Genomic DNA, 23,980 nt, shown 5'->3' on the forward strand with positions numbered 1-23,980 from the left:
GAATTTGTGAATCGACCTTTTTTCTTTCAAACGCATTAGACTCTGTTTCATAACAGTTTGTATGCAAAAAAACAATTATCACGGGCATTTAACGCATATATTGTGAAAATCTAAAATATATACTTTTTGTGATTATAGGTAATGTTATTATATTTCCATAATATGTCAACACATGTATTATTATCCCACAGCTGTTAAAAGAAATTAATTACTATATGTACAAGCAGTATAGTTTATGTTCTGATATTGAAAATAGATTCCAGTCATTTGAAGTTATTAATGAAACGAATGTCTGATTTGACGATATACATCATTGACAGTACATTCTGCACTGATTATGAAATCTATTTGCAGTCAGCGACGCAACAAGGATTGTTTTAAATTGTATATTTGGAGAACATTCTTGTTGAAAAACAGGACTTAAATTGTCAGTGTTAATTGGAAAGCTATTCCATGTAGTAATTATGCGTAGGATTTGTATATCAAACATACCTGGTGACCGTATTTAGGAGAACTGTTAGTTTTCAGAATGAAACACGCAGATAAGGCTCATACCATGTTACTGGAGAATTTAAAAGTAATATCGGAACACAGGAGGCGCTCTTTGGCTGCAAACGAAAATTACAGGTACGTCTTTGTTTAAAGATTACGTTTAATATAGATTAATAATATTTCTAGATGACCATGAACATATGATGAAACTCAACATTATGTATGCTTTCTGTTATTATGAGCACATGATGCAACTATAGATTTGCTACATTTTCAAGCTAGCCATGAACACACGACAAAATTTGACATACTTTCTAGGATACCATGAGCAGAGCACGAACCGTTACACTATAAAACTTTAGATGTGTGATGTTTATTAACAAGACACAAGATAAATCTTTTTGTGTTTGTTAATTTTTGATAACCTTGAAGACAATATAAAAACTTGTAGGTTATAACAGAAGATAGCTACAATCTAAACATATTTACATTTGAAAAAACTTCGTTCATTGTGTACATTATAGAAATTAAAAATCATATAGATATCTTGTCATTCGTGTATAGTCTTAATTTCAACTTATTTAATTGGATTCAATTTTAAACCAAGGAGACAGAATAAAACATCTCTTCTTTAAAAAATACGTACCAAACAGGCATGTGGACAGTTGTCTCATTGGCAATCATACCACATCTTCTTTTTTATATTTTCACGATTGGACATTACGTAAATGTCAAATATGAAATAAAAGGCCATTTTGAAATGATAAATAACATCAATAAAATACTTGTACATTTATATTACACAAAAATCAATTGGAATAGAAAAGTATGTATGTGACAAAAATTGATAATATTATATTTCCGTCGTCTCTGAATTTGAGTTTACTGAAAAGAAAAAAAAACGAAGAGAGAGAGAGATCGTATAGACCTCACTTTCCGTTTTAATTTATTCTTCACGAGCAATACCTGTTGTTAAATGATGGATTCTTATAAGTGGATTTGTGTAGTTTATAAACATCTAAACATATTGGTTTCTGATATACATAATCATTCCTGAAATTTTTATTACTTGTCAATCGATGATATTAATAATATAAGTAAGTGTGAGAACAGGATCAAGAAGTTCTATGGTGTATGTTCAAGTCCTAATATAATGAGCAGGAATCAAAACCTACACTTTACGACTTACTTGAATAATTTACACATTCTAGCATGTTCTGGACAAAGCTCTATCAAATTACTACCATATCGGATGAAACTTAGTCTTTTGTCTTTGAACTGTTAAAAAACATTAGATCATACTGGAATATTTCAGTTTCTCACATGAAACTCTATACAAAAATTCGTTACCGCTATTTACTTAAAACCTTTACAAATTCTTTCATAGGTACAAAAATCGATAGAAATCTTACATCAAACGGGATATAACCTCCTAATGGTTAAGGTTATGTTGTTTATAGAGCACACAAATTAAGATACGATACATATAAACTTAATTACTAGTCCTATGAATAATCTTATTCTAAAAGGCTGTCAATTTTACACTGTTGTTAGATCTTTATCACTTCTAACATTGCATGTGTTTTGAATTAATAAAAACTTAAATATGTATTGTTAAACAGTCAAAAACTTATTATTGTACATCCTGTCTATACTTATATTTCTGTATTGCACTAGGTCATGACTCAATCCGACTGTTTATGTCGTCGTTACTTTAATTTCGTTGGATGTATAAAAATAAGAAGATGTGGTATAATTGCCAATGAGACAACTCTCCACCAGCGACCAAATGGCATAGAAGTTTTAAACGCTATAGGTCACCGTACGGCCTTCAACAATGAGCAAAACCCATACGGCATAGTCAGCTATTAAAGTCCCCAAAATGACAAATGTAAAACAATTCAAACGAGAAAACTAACGGCCTGATTTATGTACAAAACCCCCAAAAAATTAACGAAAAACAGATATGATATACAACAACAAACGACAACCACTGAATTACAGGCTCCTGACTTGGGACAGACACATACAGAATGTGGCGGGTTCAACATGTTTGCAAGTTCATAAAAACTGACAAAATTAAACGTTATCAACAAATGAAACGAGCTGACAACAACTATCATATTCCTGACTTGGTGACTGACCTTGTTTGACTCATGGAGTCCAATAATCGGTTGTTGTACTTAATACAAGATTTTATAAAACAACGTCATAGTACAGGAAAACACGATCTCGTGCAGTGCCAAGAATAAGCTGTACTAAATTCCACAATGCAGAAAAACTAAATAATTATTTAAGTATTTCTTCAAAAGATTAAATACTAGTAACTAATTGACGTTTATCCCTAGTTGCATATTAACCATTTTCAATACATTCATTGTGCTAATCCCTAAACTTGTTAGATTTATATAAATAGTACCGTTAAATGGAAAAAGCTACTTTTTATTAAATACCTGCAGTTGAAATCGTACTTCCACAATAAATCTCTAAATTGGTGGTCAAATGTAGTAACATTTTCTACCAATTTATGATATCTGAATCTCGTTTGACGATTTTCAATAGTATACTACACAGGAAAAACAGCAATGTCCGTTTTACGGATGTTCGTTCCAAACATCCGTTTTTGCGGATATGAATATACCACGCTTGCTTGTATCCATAAGTATTAAATGAAACGTTCCATGCATGAAAAACATATATTTTACATATATACATGTGCGTTTTACGGACGGAAAATTTGATGACATAAACATTTATTGATGTAAAACGTATACAAATTATCATACTGTTTTTTAGGCAAAAGCCCATCAACAATGATAGGTACATAATGGATAGAATCGTTCAGTTAATGCATTATACCTAGACAATACAGTGACTAAATCATTTTATTATATTTACTTCTATGTTTTCCTTGAGATGATCTTTGTGTATTTTGCTTTTTTTTCGTAATGTTTTTGTGGATTGTTGTTATTTCTCTTGAATTTGTTTTCCTGTCTTTTGAAAAAAGCTACCGAGTACCTATTTGGTATCTACAAACTTTATTTTAGGTAGCACAGCAGATTTTTTATTTTTTTATTGAAAATTCGACTGTTTATTGTTTCAATTCTGTATATTTGCCATCTGCACAGATTTAAATAAAGATGGGGTGCTAACAGAAAGAAGAATCAATGAGCTGCTGCTTTACACTCACTGTTACTCATATTACAAATACGAAAATAATAATGTACCATATTCGGAGAAAATTTTAATATTTTTTCTAATTTCTTATTGTCGAAATTAGTTTGTTTAATTTTTAAGTATTGCTGTAGTTTTATTTTGCATGAATGATAAAGCAAAGGATATAAGCTCCAAAACCGTGTCTCAGATTTATGATAGTGTGTCCTTAAACGGATAATTGTCAGACTGGATCTCTTTTCGTTCCAATGACCTTATAAAATTGAAAGTATTAAAAATAAATATATTTTTAAACTACCTTTTATGAAAAAATATCGGAGACATAGCTCTTTTTTGATGAAATAAACAAACTTTTAATATCTCTTAGGCTGACAATCTAATTATAAAATAAGAATAGTGTATCTTTTAATACTTTCCATCTAATATGGTCATTTTTGGAAACGCGTTCTGACTATCTCTCCTTTTAAATGGCACTTCATTTGTCTTAGTATCTTTGATAATGACAAAGTGATAGCTGTTGGATTTTATTGATTGATTGATTGGTGTTTAAAGCCAACTTAAGCACTATTGAGCTATTTCGTGGCGGTCAGTTTTTATTGGTGTAGGAAGCCGGAGTGCCCGGAGAAAACTACCGACCTTCGGTAGGAAAACTGGCAATCCTAGGTCCCTAGAAAGTACAAAGTACTTTATTTTGTAGTTTTTCTTTATCCATTTTCATTGTCATATTCAACTTTTGAACTTATACTTAACTGAAGTTAAAGATCATTTGACCAAAGTTAACGTTTATTTTTCCTGCTTTGTTAAGATCCTTTTGGGTTTGATGACCCAAAACGTTGACTTTTGGTTGATGATCCCAAACGTTTTATTTTTTTGGGTTTGATGATCCCAAACGTTTTATTTTTTTGGGTTTGATGATCCCAAACGTTTTATGTTCTTTTGGGTTTGATGATCCCGAACGTTTTATGTACCTTTGGGTTTGATGATCCCAAACGTTTTATGTTCCTTTGGGTTTGATGATCCCAAACGTTTTATGTTCTTTTCGATTTGACGATCCGATGGCCAAACGTTTTATGTTCTTTTGAACTTGACGATCCCATGAAAGCCTTTTCTTTTGAGTTTGACGATCCCAAACGTTCTATGTCCTTTAGGTTTGTTGATTCCAAACGGTTTATGTATTTTTGGTTTCCTAAAGATTGGCTTAAAACGTATATAATGAAACTAATTCAAATAACACGTAAAGTAAACATTGAAATTGATGTAATAATTCTAAATCACTTTATTCAAAATGTTGGTTTAAGGCCTACTCGTCAGGATTATTCAATAGATGACCGAAAGTCGGTGGTTTTCTCTGGGCATTCCATCAATAAAAAAACTAAAATTCATCCCATTATTCTGTAATACACGTTCTTCACAGGCTTTCTTTATACAGTAATCCTCTTTGAAATGAACAGGATCATTATTCATTACATTTTTGTTTCGATATATTTGCCTAAGAAATTTAACTGTACTTTTCGTTACACACATCTGTTTTCTCATACCATTTTTAAAATATGGATTATTAAGTCTCCCAAACGAAGTTTGGGAAGACTTATTGTTTTTGCTCAGTTCTTATTATTATTATTATTCTTCTTCCTCTTCCTCTTCCTCTTCCTTTTCCGCCGCTTTTAAATTTGAACTTGTCCGCACCCGTTCTCCAAAACCACTTGTCAGATTAACTTAGGGTTTGACAATATGTTAGACTAACATGTCTAGTGGTGCAATCAGGGTTTTGTTTGTGCAATGGGGTTTATAAAGGGGTACTTTGAGGGGCAAAAAGAAAAGAGGGTTTTACTATAGAACCCTATGGGATTTTATTTTTTAAAATTTTCAAATGATTATAACTTGAAAACCGTTTGTGATAGACACAATCTTTTTAATTGAAAATGTTCTAAATGATAAAACCCATTAAATGAAATACAGGGTTAGTCCCCAGGGGTCACCCCCACCCCCTGCCATTTAAGAAAGTTCTAATACCTTGTAAGTGGTCAAGATCCCCACCCCTAAACCATATATATTCTGGTTTGTCATGCTAAGATGGTTTGAATGATATACAGGGTTAGTCCCCAGGGGTCATCCCGACCCCCTGCCATTTGAGAAAGTTCTAATATCTTGTAAATGATCGAGATCCCCACCCCTAAACCATATATATTCTGGTTTGTCATGATAAAGCACATGAAATGAAATACAGGGTTAGTCCCCAGGGGTCACCCCCACCCCATGCCATTTAAGAAAGTTCTAATATCTTGTAAGTGGTCAAGATCCCCACCCCTAAACCATATATATTCTGGTTTGTCATGCAAAGATGGTTTGAATGATATACAGGGTTAGTCCCTAGGGGTCACCCCCACCCCCTGCTATTTAAGAAAGTTCTAATATCTTGTAAATGGTCGAGATCCCCACCCCTAAACCATATATATTCTGGTTTGCCATGATAAAGCACATGAAATGAAATACAGGGTTAGTCCCTAGGGGTCACCCCCACCCCATGCCATTTAAGAAAGTTCTAATATCTTGTAAGTGGTCAAGATCCCCACCCCTAAACCATATATATTGTGGTTTGTCATGCTAAGATGGTTTGATTGATATACAGGGTTAGTCCCTAGGGATCATCCTGACCCCCTGCCATTTGAGAAAGTTCTAATATCTTGTAAATGATCGAGATCCCTACCCCTAAACCATATATATTCTGGTTTGTCATGCTAAGATGGTTTGAATGATATACAGGGTTAGTCCCCAGGGGTCATCCCGACCCCCTGTCATTTGAGAAAGTTCTAATATCTTGTAAATGGTCAAGATCCCCACCCCTAAACCATATATATTCTGGTTTGTCATGATAAAGCACATGAAATGAAATACAGGGTTAGTCCCCAGGGGTCACCCCCACCCCATGCCATTTAAGAAAGTTCTAATATCTTGTAAGTGGTCAAGATCCCCACCCCTAAACCATATATATTCTGGTTTGTCATGCAAAGATGGTTTGAATGATATACAGGGTTAGTCCCTAGGGGTCACCCCCACCCCCTGCTATTTAAGAAAGTTCTAATATCTTGTAAATGGTCGAGATCCCCACCCCTAAACCATATATATTCTGGTTTGTCATGATAAAGCACATCAAATAAAATACAGGGTTAGTCCCCAGGGGTCACCCCCACCCCCTGCCATTAAAGAAAGTTCTAATATCTTGTAAGTGGTCAAGATCCCCACCCCTAAACCATGTATATTCTGGTTTGTCATATGAAGATGGTTTGAATGATATACAGGGTTAGTCCCTAGGGGTCACCCCCACCCCCTGCTATTTAAGAAAGTTCTAATATCTTGTTAATGGTCAAGATCCCCACCCCTAAACCATATATATTCTGGTTTGTCATACCAAGATGGTTTGAATGATATACAGGGTTAGTCCCCAGGGGTCATCCCGACCCCCTGTCATTTGAGAAAGTTCTAATATCTTGTAAATGGTCGTGATCCCCACCCCTAAACCATATATATTCCTGTTCGTCATGTCTCGAACATTTGAATGACGTTTAGCGTCAATCCCCAGGGGTTCCCCCACCCCCAATGTTCTAGTATCTTGTAAATGGTGGAGATCCCCACCCCTAAACCATATATATTCTGGTTTGTCATGCCAAGATGATTTGAATGATATACAGGGTTAGTCCCCAGGCATCACTAATGCATATAACTTTCCTGGACCAAACCAATTTTCACTAGACTTTGTCCAATGTCAGGCGACCCTGGGAATTACGAATTATGGGAGCTTCGTTTGGGAGACTTCGTAACAGCATCCTGTTACAATCATTTCTTGTTTTAAGTATTTTACCAAACATTTTCGGCACTGATACTCATTGTACTGAAGTATTCACTGATGCTAATCAGAACATTTTCTGAAACCGTGTTCACTTGATAACATGGGAAGGCGAATCTGAGATATTTCCGGTGTGTGTCCTTTTTCTCTTTTTTGTTAGTCCCCTACCGACGAAGTCTCTGTCTGTCTGTCTGTCCATCCGTCAGTCCGGAAAATCAGTTTTTCACACTTTTTTTCTTCGTGCTTGAAGATATTGATTTGATATTTAGTGTATTGTTTTATCATGACAAGTTACAGATCAAGTTCGAATTTTGTTCCGGTCTGATGATTTCGTGCAGAGTTATGGTCCTTGGACTTAGAAAATCCACTCAAATAATCATTTTTCCTCACTTTTTTTCGTCATGCTTGGAGATATTGATTTGATAACTGATAGATAGTTTTATCACGATAAGTTACAGATCAAGTTCGAATTTTTTGATTGGCGTTTATGTCATGCATTTTGGGCATCTTCACAATTTGATTCGACAGAGGACGGCATAGAGCTTGTCATATGTATGAATAACCAATCAGTGTAGAGAGAACATGACGAAGTCATGCTACTCCTGAATTATACTAGAAACTAGCCACATTAAATGAAACTATGAAAAAAAAATCTCTTTTGTATTTACTTTTTTTCCCGTTTGAAGGTTTTTTCTTTTCACTTTTTTTTAAAAAAGCTTTACGGTATATATAAAATCACTCAAAATTTTGTACATTTGGTTTGATATAACTGTACAAGAATAATATATTAACAATTCATATCCGAATAAAGGAAAACAGATCACGGTCAAGCTCCCTCTTGAATAGTTGCCTAAAATAGAACGTAAAAATTGAAAATTTCTTAAACACATTTAATTCCAGATGCTTAACTCATAACGATCATGTGCCAACTCTGTGACATTTGTTACCGGTACTGTATAAAGTTATGACATTATCCAGAATAAACATGCCTCGATACGAACACTGATTGCAGTTATTCTATGGCAGTTATGATTTTCGTAGTGGTACAAACCTACACGAAGCAAGATTACATACTTCATGGAACATGTCAGCTATGTAGAGGTTTTCACTTTAAATAGGTTTATTGTAAAAGACAACTGCCCACAACGGTTATTCTTATTTCCTTGTCCTGATTTACACATTGAAGTAAATTGATACTTTTAGATCTGAAAATATAGCGGCAGTTATTTATGTCAAAGAAGAAAAAAGTGGAAAACCTATAGATTGTCCTAATGTCCAAAAAATATTAAATGTCAGACGAGATTTTGTTGTGATCATGAACTTGAAACTTTTTTAATTATCAGACCTAGAATAACATAGCTAGTTGACTAATATACCAGCAATAACATAACAGTTATAACAAAATGAGCTGATAAACATCTTCTACAATTGTAATGTGTGAGACATATTGATTAGGTCCATTACAATTTCTGTTTGTGACATTGTTATATCAATACATGTCAAGATTGTTCTCAAAATGGAAACTGATCTTACTTTTAGCTCCAATTTCCTATTGAAACGAGCTTCTCCTTGTAATAGCTTTTTCTGTTTTCTGATTGATTGACGCAATGGATGTTAATATTCAGTCTTCTTAAGGATGTACACCTCTGAGGAGCCAAACATTTCTAGAATTAAACTTTTTTTCTTAACCTGATTTTTGTGTTTATATGACTGTAAAAGTATAATTGGTGAAGAAAAAATCATATGGTGGTGCACTTTTATTTTTGCTACGGCCCTTTGAAAGTACCCAATTTTGATGAGTTTCCCATTTTTCATCAATTTTTATCCATTTTTGGGCTATTATCGTGAAAAAAACACAGTTCCACAATTAAACTTTTTTTCATACTTTCAATAAAGATGAAGTGGACCAATCTGAATAAATTTACCTTAAAAAAACTATAGGTAGGTGTTAATATAAGAAAGTTTTATCATATTTTGATGCTTTTTCGTGTCAAATTTACCATGCTGTCAATTTTGTAAATTTATAATTTTTCTCTGTTTTAAGAACAACATCCATATTATTTCAACTTCTTTGTTATAAATGATTGAACAAATACATATCTAAGAAATTTGAAAAGAAAAAAAGTGATATGGGATGTACATGTTTCTGGTAAAATCATTTCTTGTAATCCTCACCCATTTTCTCAAAATTTTGGCTAAAAAGACTGACTTGATTGGTAATAAAATTTGAAAAAATTATTACTCAAAAACTACTCATAGTAACTACACAATTTTTTCACAGAGTTAAGTTTGATTATAACATTTTTTAAATTCATTGATATTTTCCACTTGTATCACATGTTTTGGAAATAATTCCAGAACGAGATTTCAACGAGACTGAAACGTCAGAAGAATACATCCTTAAACTATAAATTCATGAAAAAAACATGGCCTTTAATTATTTCTTGGACATTAAATATTGTTATCCTTTTCCCAGCTTATTTCAATACTTGGCAAAATATTTGTAATTTTTTTCGATCCATCAATGTATGTTTAGTCAATGCAATTCGATTCAATTCGATTTTTATGAAAACTCATTTATACGGATTTAAAATAAAATATGAAAACGCATTCTCATCGGCATAGTACAAGCTTGATTTTATAGAATGTTCTCACGTGATGCAGTGGAAGAATATCTTGCTACGTTAGTAGTATGTAAGACCTCCTAAATAGATATTTTTATGTTTGTTTGTATGTAACACCATCAGGTATAGTGTTCGTGCCATTGCAGAAGCATGAATATTTACTCGAGTGTTAATTTGAAGGCAATTTTAGCTCAGCTGCGTACAGGTAAACAACAACAACAACATGTTAAAAAAGATAATCATCGATAAACTTAAAATATTAACATAAACCAGTTAAGAACTATTCCTGGGACATAACTATTTTAGATAGATAGATACATTTTTATTTCCAATAGAGGACCCATCATTAGCACATTAAACGTTTACAATATAGATAAAACAAAAAAATATAGCTCAAATATGGAATATTATATAATGTAAAAGCAGACACAAATATGCTAGATTAAACCTTACCAAAAATTTGGAAAAAAAGATCCAGAGTAGAACAATCTTCTATCTTTCTTAGTAGCGCCAAACAGGAACTATCAATACTAAAGATTAACTTATATCCTCGGGAAAAAACAGTAGAAATATTTTTAAAGATACGATGAACTGAAAAAGCACACAGATCAATATAAATAACTATAAAATTTTATGAATACTAATTATAATGATAAATTTATCCTAGATACTTTTTTGCATTTTTATAGCTATATGATGTAAACAAAAATTGCCAAATATGCTAGTGTTTGATGTAAGAATAATAAACAAATCTGAAATGGTTTGGTAAAATTAAGAAACAAGTAGAACTATTACAGTGCAGTACCTTGCTTTCCTTTTTCTCGAGTATGTGTAGGTAGGAAGTTGTGTTACAAATTAATTCACAATATCTTCTCTTTTCCAACGCATGATAGTTAAATCTGCTTTAAAAAAATTCAAATGAAAATATAAAAATATACGAAACGCGCGGAACGTCGATATAAATAGACGAAAATAGATAAAATCAAAGAATTTGAACAAAAACAAGCTCTAATCGAATTACGTATTCTGTAATTTTCCAATAAGGATTGCCTAACATTTGAGATTGTGTTGTGCAACAATACGAATCTGAAGAACCTTGTACAGAAATAACCGTCCTACATGTTATAATTTCATTTTGGTCCTAAAGTTGCATACATGAAACCTTAGCATTGTTATCTAGAAGTCACATGTCCTTGCTTTATTTCATTTTAATCTACTTCGTCGTGCAATCTTTCTATTCCGATCAGAAATCCGATCTATCGTTCTTAAATGACATTCATACAATAATGCAAATCAAATTTCAAGTAAATTTTAAATCAATATATATGAAAATGAGAAATGAATACACTAACAGAATGAACGATTTAGCTTAAAATTTACCAACAAATCTTATAATTTCTCTCAAGAAAGCTCTGTTATTTTGCTTTGTGACTTAGCATAATATCCATTTTTGAATCTTGTATTCTTTAATAATTTAGTTAGTTTGATCGACGCGGTTTACCTTTAGATCTTCCTTTTTTCTTATTTAAAATCGAAATCGTATATATACCAAATTGAATCTTTTGGTCTCTTAACCATATATAATTCTGTTTTTAAAGATGAGAGAGATGTTGAAAACAACTATTTTTAAAAGGAACAATGAGAAGTTTATTTTTAGCATTATAAAGAGCTATGATAATAAAACATATATTTCCATTGAACCAGCCTATCTTTATAATTTAATATCTATCCATCCTAACGTGAAAATATTATCTTCTTTGAACATCTGCGGCATGTTTCTCAAAGATCTGGACTAGATATTGACCTAAAATATGATAGAACATAGCTTATGATAGTCTTTACTGGAATGAAGTTTTACTAGTCATAGATAAATATAGGATAGGTAATGAAATTACATCATCTGCTGTAAAGATTTTTGTGCTGTTTAAACAAATCAAATTATTGTCTATCGTAGCATTCCGAATCCAAATATACATTTTTCTGTTTAAAGATTTAAGACATTTAAGTGTTCACGATATAATGAACGATGCAAAAGATATATTTATCAATTATGGACTTTGACGAGGTCGATACGTTATATAGGGACCTGTTCAGATTATACTGACCGAGGACGAAGTCCGATAGGTTATATATGGACCTGTTCAGATTATATTGACCGAGGACAAAGTCCGATAGTCAACATAATGTAACAGATATAAGAAGATGTGGTATGAGTGCCAATGAGACAACTCTCCATCCAATTCACAATTTGTAAAAGTAAACCATTATAGGTCAAAGTACGGCCTTCAACACGGAGCCTTGGCTCACACCGAACAGCAAGCTATAAAGGGCCCCACAAATGACTAGTGATAAACCATTCAAACAGGAAAACCAAAGGTCTAACCTATATAAAAAAGGAGAAACGAGAAACACTTATGAACCACATCAACAAACGAAAACCACTGAATATCAGGTTCCTGACTTAGGACAGGTGCAAACAAATGCAGCGGGTTTAAACGTTTTAATAGGCGCCAACCTTCAGGTCCATATATAACGTATTGACTGAGTAAAAGTCCTTAATCTATATATTACATATGTAAATAGTGTATTATGAAAATGAACTTCAATATTCTTTCTCTCAAGATTTTCAATATTGGCCGTCAATATATATATAATTATATAATTTAAAAATAGACCTATAGCGTCCATATACTTAAAAAAAAAGAAACAAGGCTTCAGGAACATGGAATACCCTTTAAATCACATGATCGTAATAACACATGTGTTTTACTTAAGTGTGTTAACATTCAAATTCAATCATATTTTGTATAATTTAAAAAAATTATATACTAACTTCCAAATAAATTTTCCCTACTTTGTAGAATAACTTATTGTTACTGATTAAAACACTTTTGTTATTCTAAGTTTGGGACAAGGGAGAAGATACGTATATGCTAGATTTTTTTTGGCCTTGGAATTAAAAAATAAAAAGTATTATAAATCATGTGAATAATATCATCCAGAGGTTTTCAAGAATAAAGTCTACCATACATCAAAAATAATATATTTGAAATTTGTTTTACATATTTGGTTAAAGTTTTCAAAATACGTATGTAAGAAAAATAAGCAAATACCTTTAAAATGCCCTATTTTTAGATATTTCCATTCATATTCATACAGTATATATTTCTTTTCTTTTTTCCATGGTATTATCTGTCTGTTATCGACTTAGTGTTATTTAGTTGTATGATTCAGAATTCGTTTAACAGTAAGAACCAAATAATTTCAGTAATAATAAATGAAAAGATGTTGGCCCGGTTCTACCATGCGCTATAAAGAGAATGTAGTTTCTTTAAATGCAAATATTCAAAAATAATCAAAATTGCATCTACCCCATTGAGCTAGACACTTTTCTTATATATGCTTGGTTTTTTTTTTTTACCGATTTGACACTTTATGATTTAAAAAATTTATTGGCATTACGACGGATGTCACATGCGAAGCAGGTCGTGCTTACCCTCGCGAAAAAGCGGTACAGGACAAGTTTTATTTGAAGTTCATACTGACAAAATCTGTAATGTGTTTGCTTTCTCCTTTGTCTGACAACACCTTTTCAGCATATGTTTTGTTTGCTATCGGTTAAAAAAATAACAAGCAATCATTTATCATTACCCAGATCTATAGTTATTTCTTCCATGAGAACCTACATGATTCGAGAAAGTTCAGACTGCAGTCTCTATTGAATTCTTAAACAATATTGATGAAGCCATCAACCAAAATACAAATTAGACCAATACTATTCACCTTGAAGTAACTGAAATAAGACAATTATTTCAACCTTGAAGAAGAAGAAGACAAATATTGTTGTGAACTTTTATGTAGAGATAATGTCGTATATCAATTAAGTTACATTAATTGACCATTTATAGATTTCAGAATAACCGTGTAATATAGAGCTATTGCATGCATATCGGTGAATATTGTCCAAGATAGATATCTTTTTTTGTACGAGCTTGCGAGTGCAGTTTATATTCTACGAGGGTAAAAGTCATATGAAACGAGTTTTTGGTAATTATTATATTAAGAAAATCATTGAACATATGCATGCATATATATTAAACTAAGTCCTGTGTGTAAGTTTTGTTTACATTTATTACGAATCCATAACGTATTTTCGACAAACAATATTTCGTTCTGTGGGTGTTGAACGAACACTTTACCTGCTAATTTACTTTCGGATTTTAGTGTCGAAATTAAGCGATTGTTACCCATTGACAAACAATCAACACAGAATTACGGAGCACGTGAAAAATAAATGTAATAAAAGAATGAATATATTTGTTTTTTATAATGTTTTCCATGTGGTACCATTGGTTAATTAAAATTAAAATGATTTGGTGTATTAAAATTTTCTTTCGCAATCGGTTAATACTATATTCTACGTTTGTTTACCTTTAATTCCATCTCGGTTTTTCTCTCGCCATTGCGCTGTGCGGTTGCTGAATTTTCATGGTTAAGGTCACTTCAGTACTGGAAGACAATAATTCAATAGCAGCACATATTTTGAGGACTTATAATAAAAGATTTTCTTTTATAAGATAGTCTATGTACTCTTTTTTAAGAGTAAAACTTAGCCATTCAAGTATATAAATAAAGGCAACAGTAGTATACCGGTGTTCAAAAGTCATAAATCGATTGAGAGAAAACAAATCCGGGTTACAAAACATATTCAACTTTATTGTTAAATTTGAAGTATCATAAGGCTATTATATTCACAATACTCATGCAATAACTATTTTTGTATTGCAAAGTTAAAAAAAAACCTATTGAAAATATATTTTTTATCACTGATGACGTCGATAATTTGAAGCCATATTTGCAACAGTGCAATATTATCAGATTAATGCATGAGAGTTTTCATATCAGATGTATCGTCAGCCCTAGGTCGTGATATAAGTCCATGATCCGAACACTGAAAACCTAAATTAGTCAATTTGACCAATTTAATTGGTCATTTTGACTGTCCTCTAGATGACAATGCACTTTAATCATTTTGACTATGCTCTTAGTCGTTTGACTAGATGGTTAGTCACATTTGACTGAGTAGGGTGGTAATTATGACTATGTTAGGAAGTCAAAATGACTATATGTTATACTCGTTATGACGAATTGGATTGTTCAATTGACTATGCACATTTGTCAGTTTGACAATTGAATTCAGTCCATATGACTAATTGAAATGGTCGAAAGTGACCATGTTGGTTAGTCAACATGATTACTGTGAATAGTCACGACTGTTAGACTGTTATTTTAATTTGTGTTGTGTTTTTTGTTCTACCATTTTACTTTGTGTGTGTTTCTATCCGTTCTGTACTTTTGTGTTTCATTTCTTCTGTTATTCTACTTTATGTTGTTTCTCTTCCGTAGGATTGAAAAATGCATCTGGAATATAATATCAAAAAAATACCACAGCAGCAATACTAACAATGACAACAGTATAGGACCACAAAGTGCTCAATGTTCAAAACCTTCCTATATCTTCAGTTTCCACGTGTTACCATTACTCAGTGACATATATTAAAAGTCTAAAAATCAAATAAAGAAAATGTATTTATTATAAACTCATTGTTACATACATTATGATATCCCAACTTAAATATATATTTTATACATTTTCAGTATGTCAGAATTTGAAGTGTTTATTTAAGATATTTTGTCGGTATCAACTCTGCATGTGTCTGTGTAATATTCTCTCTGGTCAAAAATCTCTCAGCTGTGCTCATACAAATAGCAATGTCTTCATTTGCTGAAAAATATAATTATATCATTTTAGAAGCTAAAATATAACAATAAACAAGTATATCAATCATGTTAAAAGTTAAAAGAAAAAAAAAACAAATTTCAAAATCTTTGATCTAGTGATGTAGTCACTCATCTTTTACAATTATTTTGTAATGTAAGCACCAGGAACTTGACAGCCACCCATCTTATACCACAACATTGTAATGTAAGCACCGGGATCTTGACAGCCACCCATCTTATACCACAACAGTGTGATGTAAGCACCAGGATCTTGACAGCCACCCATCTTATAACACAACATTGTAATGTAAGCACCAGGATCTTGACAGCCACCCATCCTATATCACAGCATTGTAATGTAAGCACCAGGATCTTGACAGCCACCCTGAGGATTTTTTTTAATTTATTGTTGTGAATATCGATTGCAGTGTTTATTTTTAACAGTTTTTGGTCATAAGAAAAAAAGATATCGGTAAATACTCTTTTCAATCGACAATACGTTGAATGTGTATCAAAATTGATATCCCGTATACATTTCTCCCCCTTTTTTATTGTCATTACGTCAACATGTGCCGATATTACATTCATTACACTTCTCTTTCTTAAATTTAATTTTTGTAAGTTAGAATTAAAACATATATACATGATACTTACGTTAAACAATTGGTTTAATTGACAAAATAACAGTTTCGTGCCTCCTGGTTTGTTTACATCTACACGATCTAGGGAACAAAGGGAACGCGAAAGAGTGCGCGTGAAAACCGATACTCTACACCACGTGGTGCTGTGACCACTTACATAGTCAAATTGACCGCGCAGGTAGTCACGATGACTAGATAAGTAGTCATATATGCTGTTGACTACCTTTCGGCTAATATTTGACTAACTGAATAGTCATAGTGACTAATTTAAATTTTCAGTGAATGCTCGAGAGGTTATATCAAACTAGGGTAATACATCTGATATAAAAAAAATGTCATGTTACGATCTGTTTACCATAGACTTCCACTTGGAAAATATCTTTTTTTTTTGTTTTACTTAAAAGATAGCAATCTCAAGTATTCAATTTATACTACAAGTTAACAACTGAAGCAGATGAATATATGTAATTATATTTAATAAATATTTATCCGTAGAATACCCAAACATACCTATACTTTCAAAACTGATGTTTTATACTGTCAAAAATGTATTAAACCATTTTAGCAGACCTTAATTGCTGAAATAGTTGGAACTTTTAGGCACTTTTCGTTACATTTTTTTTTAGGAAATATGTTGCTATACAAATAAATAATTTCTCATCTTGCTTAGTACTGTTTAATATAACTTGATAATCTGTATTGTAATTGTACATGTTTATTTAAGTTGTTACTTGGTTAACCAGATAGACATATGTACAATGCATCCAACTCCAATAAATACTGTCGACTACTATTGATAATGATCCTGAATTGATGTTTAACGTCCAGTGGCAAATACTACGAGCATATTAAGACGACAACGTGTTTTAAAATGTGGCATCAAATATATGTCTGCTTTGTACTAGATAGACACATTAAGCCGGAATTTAACATGTAGTCCACAAGATAACATGCAGTCCACAGGAAGATATGTCAACATACCCGGACACATTTTTCTGACTCTAGTCTGACCAGTGTTATTCCTAAATGCCGTGCTTAGCACAGAAGCGGCATACATATGCTTTTCCATCTTCGGTTTGAACCCACGACCTCCAGCAATCGAGGCGACAATAAAGGTTGTTGTGTTTAGACAATAGAGTTGTATCGTGAGAAATAAATCAACCGTACATGAATGTTATGCTTACTCACAAATGAACATGACAAACACCGAAAGTTAAAAAGCGTTTTCATAAAGAGATGAAAAAATAGATATTAACTTGAAATAATCAGAAGATTTCCTATTTTTCTATAAATCAACGATGGTTTTACTCGATTAATTTTCTCTAATCTGATGTTGTTGAAACCACTACACGATTCAGCAATATTCTATTCAAGTAACGGTAAACAGTTAGTACTATAGAAAATGTTATCATACGATTATTTTACAAACCGTGTAAAAAGTAAGAATATACCAAGGGGCATTTAAACACATTACGTCGAAATAATATAGAAAACGCCATTGCCAAAAGAAAAAAGATAGGCGAAAAAAATAACACATCCACAGAGGCTTCACAGAAAACTGAAAATTAAAAATCGCAAGCTCCGCCAAAACCCGGATGTGAACTCAGGTTCTCCGAATAGTAATGAATTGCATATTACCTTATCATTCCAGATCGATCAGGAATAATTTTATTTAAAAAAACCTACTATATGTATAGTATACTTATTCTTGGCGAGGGATATCCCGTATAAGAGTCGAATCTCGTTAGCTCATAGTTGATCGACCTGGCTACAATTATTTGAAATAACAGGAATTTTGAGGGAAAAAGTTTTGATATCAAGAGAATCAATCGATATAATATAAACTAGAGGCTCTAAAGAGCCTGTGTCGCTCACCTTGGTATATGTGCATATTAAACAAAGGACAAAGATGGATTCATGACAAAATTGTGTTTTGGTGATGGTGATATGTTTATAGATCTTACTTTACTGAACATTCTTGCTGCTTACAATTATCTCTATCTATAATGAACTTGGCCCAGTAGTTACAGTGGAAAATATTTTGTAAAAATTTACAAAAATTTACAAAATTTATGAAAAAATTGTAAAAAATTGACTATAAAGGGCAATAACTCCTTAAGGGGTCAATTGACAATTTTGGTCATGTTGACTTATTTGTAGATCTTACTTTGCTGTACATTATTGCTGTTTACAGTTTATCTCTATCTATAATAATATTCAAGATAATAACCAAAAGCTGCAAAATTTTCTTAAAATTACCAATTCAGGGGCAGCAACCCAACAACGTGTTGCCTGATTGGTCTGAAAATTTCAGGGCAGATAGATCTTGACCTGATAATCAGTTTTATTCATGTCAGATTTACTATAAATGCTTTGGTTTCAGAGATATAAGCCAAAATCTACATTTTACCCCTATGTTCTATTTTTAGCCATGTCGGCCATCTTGGTTCGCGGGCGGGGTCATCGGACACATTTTTTAAACTATATACCCTAATGATGATTGTGTAAAAGTTTGGTTAAATTTGTCATAGTAGCTTCAGAGGAGAAGATTTTTGTAAAAGATTACAAAAATTTACGAAAAATGGTTAAAAATTGACTATAAAGGGCAATAACTCCTTAAGGGGTCAACTGACCATTTTGGTCAAGTTGACTTAATTGTAGATCTTACTCTGCTGAACATTATTGCTGTTTACAGTTTATCTCTATCTATAATAATATTCAAGATAATAACCAAAAACGGCAAAATTTCCTTAAAATTACCAATTCAGGGGCAGCAACCCAACAACGGGTTGTCAGATTCATCTGAAAATTTCAGGGCAGATAGATCTTGACCTGATAAACAATTTTACCCCATTTCAGATTTGCTCTAAATGCTTTGGTTTCAGAGATATAAGCCAAAATCTACATTTTACCCCTATGTTCTATTTTTAGCCATGGCGGCCATCTTGGTTGGTTGACCGGATCACCGGACACATTTTTTAAACTAGATACCCCAATGATGATTGTGACCAAGTTTGATTAAATTTGACCCAGTAGTTTCAGAGGAGAAGATTTTTGTAAAAGTAAACAGACGACGCCGGACGACGACGACGACGACGACGACGACGACGACGGACGACGGTCGCAAAGTGATGAGAAAAGCTCACTTGGCCCTTCGGGCCAGGTGAGATAAAAAGGAGATGTGGTATGATTGCCAATGAGACAACTCTCCACAAGAGAGCAAATAACAGAAATTAACAACTATAGGTCACCGTACGGCCTTCAACAATGAGCAAAGCCCATACCGCACAGTCAGCTATAAAAGGCCCCGAAATGACAATGTAAAACAATTCAAACGAGAAAACTAACGGCCTAATTTATGTACAAAAAATGAACGAAAAACAAATATGTAACACATAAACAAACGACAACCACTGAATTACAGGCTCCTGGCTTGGGACAGGCACATACATACAGAATGTGGCGGGGTTAAACATGTTAGCGGATCCCAACCCTCCCCCTAACCTGGGACAGTGGTGTAACAGTACAACATAAGAACGAACTATAAAAATCAGTTGAAATAGGCTTTACTCATCAGATGGATAAAAATACAAATAATACAAATACAAGTGGACGTGGCCGGGTACTTGTACATCCAAACAACAACAAAAAGGACACTAAGTACAGATCTGAGAGTACTCGCAGTTACTGACAGCTACTTCAAAGCCACTAACAACTAATAAAAAAAATCATGCATCTAAGACTAAATTATCAATCCGTACACATCCAACATCCAATGGATTTAGCGTAAAGACGTCATAAACAGTCAGAGAAAAACATGACTTTGTGCAATGCCAAGATACAGGTATCGACAGATTGTAGATCCATGAATGTGTATATGTATATAACAATAATATTTAGTTTGCTTTTAATTTACTGATAACAAATTCAATATTAGTACCAATAAAAACAATATTTAATGATCTAATTACAGTGTTGAATTGGTAACCTTTTAGAATAAGTTTATTTAAAGGATCGATAAGTTTATCAGGATCTTTTCTAAATTTCCGGGCACGGAAAACAATATTGCCGTAAAAATGAGGATGTGCAATCCCGTTTGAAATAAGATTTCTACAGGTACAACCAAACTTAAAAACCAAATCTTGATATTTGTGGAAGAATTTAGTAAAGGTTTTAAGTAATTTGTGTTAACGAAATCCCTGGCTTAATAATTTACCAGTAATACATAGATTACGTTCGTTAAAATCAAAAACGTCACAACAGACACGGGCATAGTGAACGAGTTGTGAAATATAAACACCGTAAGATGGTGCCAAAGGAACATCACCATTCAAAAAAGGAAAATTAACAATAGGGAACTTTGGTTATTTTGGTTAAGATGCACATTCCTGTTTTAGGAAGTCACGGAGTTGGCTAAGTTTTATAATTTTTGCTTGTTCATTGTTAACGATCATAACCTATGTTGTCAGTTAGTTTAATTTTGCAATGCAAATAAATTTTATGATGTAGTTGTAAATCTATCATGCCATCAATGAAAAGACTGACGAAAACAGTATTTAACCGTAAGATTTAATTGCATCTGCATTTTAAATATACATCGTTTTAGCAATTCATTTGTTTAACAACGGCATAATGTTATGTTTTCATGTGTACAAACAATGCTTAGGTGTTCCCTTGACAAATTGATCTTTACGTTTTCATAACATCCTGTAATACTAAGGTGTTCCCTTGACGAGTTTATCTTTAAGTTTTCCCAATAACCTGTAATTATGTGTAAAAATGTATCTTCCTTGAACACTTCCATTGGCGATTTTCTATAGTCTTATATAGAGTTATGTGACGCTTGGGAACATTAAAATAAATCTGGTAATAAAAAGAAATAGCTCCTTGGTACAGGAATGTGCATTGTATCATTATTTTACTGAAATTAATTCTAAACCAGGTGGGAAATGAGTGCTATCAAATCCTCATCTGAGTTATGTTGGTCCTATGGCCCTTCTAGCCTTAACATAAATCAATAGAATCGTTTTTATTCTATTTTTCAATACAATACAGTGTGGAATCCATTGATTTTGTATTCAATGTTAGAGATGACAACTGTTTAAATTATATTGGATGCAGAATCAACACAATTCTGTAAATTGTTTAGTTGCAAATTGTAGTCCCAGCACTAGAGACAATTAAAGGTTTTATTTGCACTGATTATTTATGGCTATATTTTTGAAGGTGAAGCCGTCTTGAAATATCATTTCTGCATTGAACGTTGTTTTAATGCCAAAGTGCATGAACTTATTGAATATATAGTCATTCTTTCACAGATGGTTAATCACTTTAGTTTTTTGTAAGTCAGTATAAACTTTCGACTTGAATTCATCACAGGATTTAATATTAGGGTAAAGTGAATGGTATCATTCAGATCAAGATATGTTCACATGAGAACTTAATTATGAGTTTGTATTACCCAATTTACAGCTAAAACAACTAACTCATGTCTGTTGATTCCTATCATAATGTCAAGCTTTTGTTCATCATTCCAATTTGTTCAATTCAAACCTTAAAACTGTATCCTTGCTGAACAGGTCTTTGAAATACATACTTAAAATTACATAAAAAGAGAACTTAATCATTGCCATTTGTTGCAATATGTATTTCAACGGTATACATACATTTACTTTCTGACATGTAAGAAATCTGCATATATTTGCGAATTATTTATGAAACAGCATTTGATAATTATTTACATATTTTGAAGCGTTCGTCTGAAATTAAATTTTCAAAATATCTTTCATTGTTCAAAAGTTACACAAAAAAGATCAAATTACTTGAATGAAAAGGTACTATATTCTAAGATTTTTTTCAAGCCAGGTTTTCTAATAACCTTGACGCCTTTGTGGTCTTGTAGTAGCGTACTCACCTCGAGCGCAGAGGTTTGTGGGTTCGATTTCCGGTCGTGACAAACCGAAGATTTGAAAATTTGTATTTACTGCTTCTCCGCCAAAAGCACGAAATTAAGGAGTAAGAGCGAAGACGGGTCATTCTCTCAAGGTCATAATATATGTCCGGGTAGATTGACATATGAGCTTGCCAGAAATAACCCGATCAGCGTGCCGGTTTAGTCTAAAGCTGGGTTCATATTCATATCATAGACATTAATATGTTTCTGTGTTCAATTTCCGTTTTATTTGGATAGATATGTAGACAATCCTTCGTTTGGTGATATAAACTGTATGACACCGCGTCAATTTATAAATTTCTTTATTCCGAAACAGCTGTTTGATGATTTATGGTGTTAATGAATACATGAACAAATAGGTAAATGATGTCATACTAATTGGTCAGAAAAAATATTTGTAGAAAGCAATAATGTATCATAGTACTAGTAAAATTACATGCAAATGATTATCCTAGGACTACATACATATTATGTTAATCTTTTGTGCTTACTTTGATCTTTGATCTTCATTTTTTCCTATTTCTGCGTGTCGACTTTAAGTGAAGCAACATTATCACCTTTTGTTGAGCCAATTATTAAAAGGTATGCAAAGATTGCTTTCTGAATTTATCTGATATCTAGTATTTTTGTGTAGGGCATTCCTTAAAATACGCCTTCTTAATCTAATCAACTTATTTTTATATTCAAATATGGAATATATATGTTATATTTCCTACTTTGTAAATTGTAAATTTCAAAATATATCTATAACTTCTTTTGTTTCCAATTCACAAAATAGGAAATATAACATATGGACCAACGACAGTATCAAATTTCTCTTTGGTTCTATCATTGAAATAGAAGCGGGAGATACCAAAAGGACAAGTTAGGGATACACCGACCACACAATGGTAAACATTGATAAACCACGAAAAGACAAACAACAGTATAAAAAACACTGCAAAGACTACAACTCGAACCCATAAAAATAACCAGATATCCGTAGTCATCTGTGTCAGATATTCCAAACTATCAATCGTTAATAGTCCTACAACGATTGCTGCAATAGTGTCTAATTTTACAACTGTATCTTTATAGTACCTGGACAGTCTGTATATTTTGACTCTAGTCATAACAATATCTGGTATCTTGCTCATCTGATATAAAAAAAAAAATGCTTGATATATCAAATTATCGTGGACAGAGTCCATACAATTTGGATTTTTTATTTCAAACGCCCTGAATTCTTTACACTGGCTATGTTGTCAACGAACAAAACTATTCTGTCTGTTTGATGACAGCAGTTAGATGGACGGATCCTGTTCAAGTGAATATTGATTTTGCTGATTGAACGGTGGATTAACCATGCGTTTAGCTTCAACTCTTCTATATTCTGGATCAAGGTTTAAGAATGATGAAGAAAGGAGGACGCATACAGAATAAACATAGAAATGACTCAGTATATGAATAAGAAATGACTCAGTATATGAAT

General features: G+C 32.6%; 1 protein-coding gene across 2 annotated transcripts in view; it reads left to right on the plus strand.

Annotated features, from left to right (window-relative positions):
- Positions 1–280: 280 nt before the first annotated feature.
- The window catches only part of LOC127711653 (potassium voltage-gated channel protein Shab-like), a 133,121-nt gene continuing 109,421 nt past the window's right edge, over positions 281–23,980 (plus strand). For both annotated transcript variants that reach the window (XM_052217780.1, XM_052217773.1), the window contains exon 1: positions 281–627. In XM_052217780.1, coding sequence (XP_052073740.1) covers positions 530–627 — 98 coding nt within the window. In that variant the 5' untranslated portion in view covers positions 281–529. The remainder of the gene's footprint in view (positions 628–23,980) is intronic.

The sequence above is a fragment of the Mytilus californianus genome, unplaced genomic scaffold, assembly GCF_021869535.1.
Source record: "Mytilus californianus isolate M0D057914Y unplaced genomic scaffold, xbMytCali1.0.p SCAF_1, whole genome shotgun sequence".
Lineage (NCBI taxonomy): Eukaryota > Metazoa > Mollusca > Bivalvia > Mytilida > Mytilidae > Mytilus > Mytilus californianus.